The 9858-nt window shown below is 40.6% G+C and overlaps 1 protein-coding gene across 1 annotated transcript; it reads right to left on the reverse strand.

Annotated features, from left to right (window-relative positions):
* Positions 1-2483: 2483 nt before the first annotated feature.
* LOC127980900 (uncharacterized) lies at positions 2484-4996 on the reverse strand. Its single transcript, XM_052585475.1, has 4 exons — positions 4861-4996; positions 4407-4742; positions 3276-3774; positions 2484-3157 (listed from the first exon to the last, which is right to left on the reverse strand). Exons 1-4 carry the CDS (start codon positions 4994-4996, stop codon positions 2863-2865), a joined length of 1266 nt encoding a protein of 421 aa, XP_052441435.1. The 3' UTR covers positions 2484-2862.
* Positions 4997-9858: the final 4862 nt, after the last annotated feature.

Below are 9858 nucleotides of genomic sequence, written 5' to 3' on the forward strand. Positions count from 1 at the left end.
CTGAAACTTCATCGTCTTCATGGAGAGCGGGTCATGGTTGCCCAGCAACAGCAGACGCCACTGGAGCGTGAGCGCAGATTACAGAGTGCTTTGAAAATAAGGAGAGCGGCGCGCCTAGCGTTTTCCACATGTTTTCAGTCGCGACATCATGCAAATGTGGTTTTGTTTTGAAGAATACATTTTTTAATACATTTTTTTAACGTTATTTTTTTGCTGGACTCGGTCGAGACCAACTAGAAGACTTGGCGAGCCCAATGGCCAAGTCCGAGACAAGTCCGAGTGCAAATGCAATCCTTCCAAGACCGGACTCGAGTACTACAGCCCTAAGCGGTGATCCGTCAGATGTAATGCTTAGAAAAATTCTAGATGAGATATCCACAGCGGATCAAGAAATAGGAGTTAGCGAGGTGCTATGTATGTGCACATATGTAGCCGATTTTTTTAACTTGTTTCAAAAAATGAGAAAAACAAGGTCTACGAAATGGTTGAAATTCTGGTCGACTACATACTAGACCGTGGCTATATGTCGTGTGTAAATTGTCTTTACTGGTAAGACAGTCTGTAACATTATTCTATCAGTTTTATCATTATTACTTATATCTTGCATTATGTAACCATTTTTATTTTATTCTGCTCATCATGTAACCAATTAAAAATGTAACCCTTTTTTTTCTTCTGGTTATTATGTATCTTATTGAAAAAATTGAATCTAATCTTGTTACTATCTCTATTTTATTTTTTTAATTAAAGTCTGAAACGCTACACTTGTACTTGTTATTCTGTTGCAGAAGGTTGTAATGTCAACATGTCAGAGCTCATGAAAAAAGTATATTACAACCCAGCGAACCCTGGATCTTTAGGAGGTAAAAAGAGGTTAAAAGATGTGGTGTTAAATGATACTGGCACACGGCTGAGCGATAAACAGGTCTCGGACTGGCTAGCGGGGAAGACGCATACACTTTACACAGAACAGCTCCTTTAAACTACAAACGCAACATAGTTCTGGTGTATGGTATGGACATGAAGTACCAGGCAGATCTAGTCGACATGTCCGCATACTCTAGAAATGACAATAATAAATTTCTGTTAACCTGTATCGACATATTTAGTAAGTATGCCTGGGCTAGAGAACTGAAGAATAAGAGTGGTGTTGAAGTTACTAAAGCGTTCAAGTCTATATTAGAGCAGGGGAGAGTTCCAAAGAAATTGCAGACGGACCGAGGAACAGAATTTTTTAACAAACATTTTCAAGATTTGATGAAAAAACACAGCATTCAGCATTTTGCTACAGCATCTGATTTGAAGGCCAGCATCGTAGAAAAATTTAATATAACGTTAAAAAGTCGAATGTGGCGGTTTTTAACGGCTACGAATTCACGGAGATACATAGACATTTTGCATAGATTGCATATTATCATAGATCTTTTAAGATGAGACCCACGGATGTCTGTAAAGAAAACAAAGGTGTTGTATTTCAAAACTTGTACGGTGGTATGAAAAAGATTGTTCGTCCCCTATTTAAATATAAAGTGGGCGACGTGGTCAGGATTTCTAAAGTACGAGGACCATTCGTCAAGGGTTATGAGCAGAACTACACCGACGAATTCTTCACTATCTCCGCCTATGTGCCGCGTGACCCTCCTGTATATAGACCCTCTGATTATGATGGCGACGCTATCGATGGGGTGTTTTATGAAAAAGAGTTACAAAAAATAATCGTGAATCAAGACTCTAACATAGCACATAGTTGCACAGGAGTAGACGTTATATAAAAAGACACAGAACACGTGAAAATGCAGAAGGATTTCCCCTGCGGCAATACTCGGGGTATATTTCTCTTCGTTTTGAAGAGTTTTAATTACAGGTGAGCCAACTCTACCCTCCGTGGCCTGGATTCGAACCCGTGCTCTCTCGGATGAGTCGTGACGTTATATGTCCTCGACGTGTATTGTTAAGCGTGCAATAAACCGAGACTTTTATTTTGTTATCTATGACATACCATTAATTGATTTTATATTACATAGATTTGTGTGTGTGCGTGTATTATTTAAATGTTTGTGTTTAAATAAAATTAATAAAAAACATCTCTTCAAATACGTTTTGTGTGTGTGGATATGATTTGATTGATATGATTTAGCGGATTTTTTTTATCTTATCAAAAAAATGTTCTTTTAAAATTAATACAAACACATACTGTACACACACACAATATAAAAAGCACAATACGAAAGAGTGGGCCCAAGTAATATATACAAAATGTTTTATTAAAATGAACTCACACACATACATACACACAATATAAAAAGGACAATATGATAAGAGTGGGCCCATATAATATAAACAAAATTTATACAGGATAGATAAAATGTACGTGTACATAAAAAAATATGAAAAGAGTGGGCCCATATAATATAAAAAAATTATTATGCTGGAAAGATATGTACTACTTATATATTAAAAATAAAATGAAAAGAGTGGGCCCATATAATATAAACAATATATATGCAGGAAAGATATTATGTACTACTTATATTAATAAAAAAATATATGTGAAAAGAGTGGGCCCATATAATATAAACAATATTTATATATACAGGAAAGTGCATGTGTTAAAAGTAACCCCTCGCACATACTTCTTCTTATGGACTCCGCTTTCCGTCTCCAGGGCCCGCCGGCGCCTGTTCCTCTGGGTGTAACTGGACACAGGAGCAGCAGGCGCTGGAGCAGGCGCTGGAGCGGGCGCTGGAGCGGGCGCTGGAGCAGGTGCTGGAGCAGGCGGAGCTGAGCCTGGACCGGATGTCAAAGCACAAACAGATGGAATCACTATTGACACAGTCATGTCTGGGTTAAGCACTAGTGTGCCTAACAGTGACCCAGGTGCTGAAATGGGCTGCACAACTCCTGCTGCTGTGGGGACGGGTGCGATAGGGCACTCCCATTTGGCAGCAGCGTGCCGGCGACCCGGTCGCAGAATTGGAGCCTGTCCTTCTCGATTTGGCGGAAGGATAAATTGATGTTTTGGGCCTGATGTTGATGGCACATCATCCAATTTTTCCCTCGGCAGAGGAAGCTGCATATCAGCACATCTACTGGGTCAGATGGAGTCAGTCCCTGGGCAAGGACACTCAATTCCTGATTCTTCTGCTGCCGTTGAAACCTGAAAGTAAATGACTTGTAAAATATATATATATATATATATATATGTGTGTGTGTGTGTGTGTGTGTGTGTGTACAGATATTCGGTTCACTGGAACCAAATAATGTGCCTTGCTTACCACTGAATGAGTGTCCTCTGGTTCAGCTCAAACAGCTGGATCATTGTTTCATCCATCAGCCTTCGATTGTTAAGCACCAGCTCTCGGATGTGGTGGTAATCTGAAAGGATTTTAGACCACCTGGGGGTGGAAACTCCAGCCTTCTTGGTCGGTGACTTGTGTAAAGCACACAGCTTCATACAAATGGCCTCAACCAAGCGGCTGGTGCTGGGCCACTGTGCTGGACCCCCAGGATGTCCAATCAGACACCGTTTCACACTCTCCACACCCGGTGTGACTCCGGACCGCTTCGGTGCCTTAAAGCGCCCATGTGTCAGCTGAGGCTGATGTCGAGGCTGATAGTTGACCCGCTGTTTATCAACATCAGGGAGAGCTGTCCACAGCTGGATGGCCTCTGTCACCTGCAGGTCGGTGAGGTAAGGAGCCTCACGAAGACCCACCAGGAAACCAGCCAGATCCTGGACCTTGTCCCATCCAGCGATGCCATCAGGTCCAATGACTATTTTTTTCAAAATACAGCAAAAGCCATCATATTGTGAAATAATTTTACTATTTAAAATAAAAATGCTTTCTATTTGAATATAGTTTAAAGTGTAATTTATTCCTGTGATGCACAGTTGTATTGTCAGCATCATTTCTCCAGTCTTCAGTGTCACATGATCTTCAGAAATTTGTTGTTCTAGAAACCTTTTTTTATTGACATTATTATCAATATTTAAAACAGTTGTGTACATTTTGTTCAAGATTCTTTGATGAATAGAAGGATCCAAGATAAGAATTTTTCTGTAATAAAAAGCTTTTTTAACATTATACACTATACACTTCAAAAGTGTGGAGTCAGAACATTTAAATCATTACATGTTTATTATTAAATTATAGAAATTAATACTTTTATTTAGCAAGGACGCATTAAATTGATGATAAAGACATTTATAATCTTACAATATACACTGAACTTTCTATTCATCAAAGAAACCTAAACAAAAATCTCTAGAAGCTATTTTTAACCTAATAATAATAATAATAATAAAGTTTTTTTTTTTTTTTTTTTTAACCTTGCTTATAGTGTATGTGGAATAAAATGAGACTGAAACGAAATAAAGCCCTTAGAGTGTCTTACCTGAGCCTCGCCGCAGACCCTGCTTCCAGTGTCAGATGGCTGTGACAGCACTGAAGAGGCAGGGGCGAGATGCTGTCCCTCTCCTCCAGATGATGTGGACGGCTCAGCCAGTGATGCTGGGGACTGAGGCAGAGGCAAAGATGAGGGGGTGTTTCTGAGGCAGGGGTCATCCTCATACAGCACTGGAACTGTGATGTCCTCCATGCTCTCTTCCTCAAACCACTCATCTAGCAGGTCCTGATCATCAACCTCCTCCACCAACCGTTCTTCCTCCACTGGGTTCTGGAGCATTGGAGTCAGTGTTTTGCCAGTCTGGCTGTAAAGGTACTCGATTCCCAGCAATTCACCTACAATAATAAAATAATAAAAAAAGAAAAAAAGTGTTCTTAATAATTGATCAAGTACATTGGAGGCTAAATAGATAACTTAATAGAATATTGAAAAAGAAATAATTAAATGTCTTACCTGTATATGCTCCAGGAGGGCGATAGCGCTCATCCCAGGGCTTCCCAAAGACTGTTCGGCTAAGCAGGTCCACAGCCTTGCTCATGGCACTGCCATATGTCCGAATGGAGGACGCCCGTTTTTTGGCGTCTTCCATTCGGTCATCATTCCAACGCATCAAGCCCTCAAGGAGATAGGCGTGAAAATGCGCATCGCTGGCAAGGGTTCCTAAAAGTTAAATAATATAAAAATGTTTTATATGTTTTTATAGGTTTTATATGTCACATATGTACAATATATGTACTACACATAAGGTGCTCTGAAGTCACTTATATACTACATTTAATAGAGTTTTGTAACTAAATTAAAAATGATTGTCACTTATTCCTGTATTACTAGTGACTTGTTAGTAAAGACAGCTTTGTCAATGCTTATGACATTAAAAAGTATAATGTAGAGTGTGACATTTATTAATGCGGCATTATTTTAAAGTGATGGAAGCAGTTACAGTGCTTATATTTTCTACAGAAAAATGATTTTAATAAATAATTAAATAATTAATTAAATAATAAATAAATAATTATGCATGTAATACCTGGAATAAAACGGTTCAGGTGGAAGTGGAATGACTCCAAAGAGGTAGAGCCACGAGCACACCTGTAGCAGCACAGCTCCACGCCGCCTTTCTTCAGTGTCCCTGTCTTCATGTACAGCGGAAAGTCCTCTGGGTCTTGTATACACTAAACGTGCTTGCGCTGTTCCTTCCATATCTGCTGGATCCGTTCGTGGTCCAGCAGAAGAACTCCCAGGGTGTCCTTCCCATCCGCACTGTCAAACTGATCAATCAGTGACCCAATCAATCTGGTGGTCTCCTCCACCCCCCTGGTCCTCCTCCGGCAGTGCAGTGCCAACTCCCTCCAGGTAATGCGAGCACTGACCGCCTTTTCTGAGTCTTCTTTGCCGCCAGGTCACCCTCTTTTGCAGAGCGAAGAGCAGCCACATCCTCTGGATCCCACTGAAAGATGCACATGGACAGACTGACTGCAGCAGTCCCTGTTCACGTACATCACTTTTGGGGCTGCCTCTCCTGCCTCTCGGTAGCGTTTCATCAGACCAGCTGCCATGGAGTCCAGTCCATGTCCCTCGGCAGCTGTCAGCACAGAGACAAGGACCTGGCCGTGTTTGTTTCCGACATTTGTGCACCAGGCAGCTGTTCCTGAAGCAGCACCGGCAAGTTTCTTTGTGACCTATTGGGAAAAATAAAAGGGTAAAAAAATTTGCGCTTTATGTACGCACATCACACATATCCATATCTGGCAAATTCTGGATATAAACAGGGCTTTGATACCTTTTTTGTCGAATCCAACTTGAGAACACAGCCAAAGACAGATGTTAATTTGGCCTTGACCTCGTGCAGTCGCCCCAGAACATCCCTGGCATACACGGCTAACAGCCACTTAGGTTTAGGCAAAGCAGGTAAAAGTGGAGGATCAGCAAACACAGGAGGCTGCACAAGGGAGGACCTTGTGAATGGTTCGCAGGCAGTCAGGTACTGCAAGACACACTGTGTCCATGCCTCACTGTGCTGTTCCATCAGCTTCCTGTAAAGCTGAGTCACACTGTTGCCCAGTGTCCTCTCCCTCATCATCCTCAGCACCCGGTTGTCACATGAGTATCTAAGGAAACAACAGTATAATCATGCAAATGCTTTAGTTGGTAAAAAAATAACCCATATAAAAGCACCTAATAATGAATGATTGTCATTATGAATTACCTGTATGTCAGCAAAGCTGTAAACTGACTGCGGTGGCCCATATCCAGCTGTCCTAGGATGTCCTCGGACCAGGCAGGATATTTCTTTTTGTAGCGTTTGCACTCCAGATACTCAGTGGCAAGGTCATACCACCCGTCGATGTCCAAGACCTTACGCACGATACGGTAAATTCCTGCTGCAGTTAGTCTGTGCTTACCATAGTCTGGGCGAACAGAGATGAGAGGAAGTAACCACATCTTCAGCGGCATCCATAAGAAAAGGGGCCGACAGAAGAAGAGGTCAGGTGAGGCAGGGGGCTGAGTGTTTATTAAAGGGGGCTGAGGAGGATACCACCAAAGTTTCAGCTGGGACACTAGTTCTGGCTTGTCGGTTCGTGGGTTGGCCTTAAACAGTGTGTTCCGGATCCACTCATGCTGGAAAGGTGGAAGTTGATCTTTCCAGTGACTTGGAAGCTCAGCTGGTGGCTGGTGATGTGAAGAAGCTGGTGCCTTGGCAGTTTCCACTGATGAAGATGGACCAGCACAGTCCTCTGAGTGAATAGTAAAAAAAAAAAAACAATAAGGATGACTGTTGCATTTGATAGTAATATGCCATAAATGCAGTGCAAAACAGCCTGCAGAGCACAATTTTTGGACAATTATTCATAATTATTATGTTGTATTTAGGAACGAGAGTGAAGAAAGTGGTACTAGTGTTAAGGAAGCACATAACCCAGCATACACTTTATTAATTTAAGGAGAATGGAATCAGTGCAGCTCACTGAGAATGAGGATCAGATGGAATGGAGGAAGGAAAATGTGGTGTCTAAGTCGTGCCCACAGAATAACATAGGTTTCATAGACAATTGGACGAGCTTTTGGGGCAGACCTGACCTGTTTAAAAGAGATGGTCTTCATCCCTCCTGGGGAGGCGCCACTCTTCTGTCTAGAAATATGGCAAATAGTCTTAGTGTTTATACTTGACTAACTGGGGCCCAGGTCAGGAAGCAGACAGACTGGCTAAACCGACCGTCTGCTAGCTGCCTCCCGTCACAGAGGTCAGTTAATTCTCAGCACATAGAGACTCTTTCACCTAGATATCACACTATAGAGACTGTGTCTGTTCCCCGAACTAGAAAATACAAAAAACGTCCAAACCAAGTTAAGGTTAACAATTTAATTGAGGTTCAACAAATAAAAAACAAATGCAATATGGATAAACAAATGATAAAGATTGGCTTATTGAATATCAGATCCATTTCTACGAAAACACTTTTTGTAAATAATATGATAACTGATCATAATATAGATGTGCTCTGTTTGACAGAAACTTGGCTAAAACCTGATGATTACATTATTTTAAATGAGTCCACCCCCCAAGATTACTGTTATAAACATGAGCCGCGTTTAAAAGGCAAAGGGGGTGGAGTTGCTTCAATTTATAACAACGTTTTCAGGATTTCTCAGAGGGCAGGCTTCAAGTATAACTCGTTTGAAATAATGGTGCTTCATATAACATTATCCAGAGAAACAAATGTTAATGATAAATCGCCTGTTATGTTTGTACTGGCTACTGTATACAGGCCACCAGGGCACCATACATACTTTATTAAAGAGTTTGGTGATTTTACATCGAGTTAGTTCTGGCTGCAGATAAAGTTTTAATAGTTGGTGATTTTAATATCCATGTCGATAATGAAAAAGATGCATTGGGATCAGCATTTATAGACATTCTGAACTCTATTGGTGTTAAACAACATGTTTCAGGACCTACTCATTGTCGAAATCATACTCTAGATTTAATACTGTCACATGGAATTGATGTAGATAGTGTTGAAATTATTCAGCCAAGTGATGATATCTCAGATCATTATTTAGTTCTGTGCAAACTTCATATAGCCAAAATTGTAAATTCTACTTCTTGTTACGAGTATTGAAGGACCATCACTTCTACCACAAAAGACTGCTTTTTAAGTAATCTTCCTGATGTATCCAAATTCCTTAGCATATCCAAAACCTCAGAACAACTTGATGATGTAACAGAAACTATGGACTCTCTCTTTTCTAGCACGTTAAATACAGTTGCTCCTTTACGCTTAAGGAAGGTTAAGGAAACCAGTTTGACACCATGGTATAATGAGCATACTCACACCCTAAAGAGAGCAGCCCGAAAAATGGAGCGCAGCTGGAGGAAAACAAAACTAGAGGTATTTCGTATTGCTTGGCGGGAAAGTATCATATCCTACTGAAAAGCATTAGTAACTGCTAGATCCGATTACTTTTCTTCTCTTTTAGAAGAAAACAAACATAACCCCAGGTATTTATTCAATACAGTGGCTAAATTAATGAAAAATAAAGCCTCAACAAGTGTTGACATTTCCCAACACCACAACAGTAATGACTTTATGAACTACTTTACTTCTAAAGTCGATACTATTAGAGATAAAATTGCAACCATTCAGCCGTCAGCTACAGTATCACATCAGACAGTGCACTATAGACCCCCTGAGGAACAGTTCCACTCATTCTCTACTATAGGAGAGGAAGAATTGTATAAACTTGTTAAATCATCTAAACCAACAACATGTATGTTAGACCCTATACCATCTAAGCTCCTAAAAGAGGTGCTTCCAGAAGTCATAGGTCCTCTTCTGACTATTATTAATTCCTCATTGTCATTAGGATATGTCCCCAAAACCTTCAAACTGGCTGTTATTAAGCCTCTCATAAAAAAACCACAACTTGACCCCAGAGAACTTGTTAATTATAGACCAATCTCGAATCTCCCTTTTCTGTCCAAGATACTAGAAAAGGTGGTATCCTCACAATTATATTCCTTCTTAGAGAAAAATGGTATATGTGAGGATTTCCAGTCAGGATTTAGACCGTATCATAGTACTGAGACTGCTCTTCTTAGAGTTACAAATGATCTGCTCTTATCATCTGATCGTGGGTGTATCTCTCTATTAGTTCTATTGGATCTTAGTGCTGCGTTTGACACAATTGACCACAACATTCTTTTGCATAGACTTGAACACTTTGTTGGCATCAGTGGAAGTGCATTAGCATGGTTTAAATCGTACTTATATGACCGCCATCAGTTCGTAGCAGTGAATGAAGATGTATCCTATCGATCACAAGTGCAGTATGGAGTACCTCAAGGCTCAGTACTAGGGCCACTGCTCTTCACGCTTTATATGTTACCCTTGGGAGATATCATCAGGAAACATGGTGTTAGCTTTCATTGTTATGCTGATGATACTCAGC

The sequence above is a fragment of the Carassius gibelio genome, chromosome A4, assembly GCF_023724105.1.
Source record: "Carassius gibelio isolate Cgi1373 ecotype wild population from Czech Republic chromosome A4, carGib1.2-hapl.c, whole genome shotgun sequence".
In the NCBI taxonomy this organism is placed as follows: domain Eukaryota; kingdom Metazoa; phylum Chordata; class Actinopteri; order Cypriniformes; family Cyprinidae; genus Carassius; species Carassius gibelio.

What these genes read in the sequence shown, in the direction of transcription:
- LOC127980900 (XM_052585475.1), bottom strand. Translation starts at nt 4,996, where the DNA reads ATGGAAGACGCCAAAAAACGGGCGTCCTCCATTCGGACATATGGCAGT. An exon ending in CCCTCCTGGAGCATATACAG is followed by an intron (nt 4,743 to 4,860) that starts GTAAGACATTTA and finishes TTATTATTGTAG; the next exon opens with GTGAATTGCTGGGAATCGAG. An exon ending in CAGAGGACACTCATTCAGTG is followed by an intron (nt 3,158 to 3,275) that starts GTAAGCAAGGCA and finishes ATTTACTTTCAG; the next exon opens with GTTTCAACGGCAGCAGAAGA.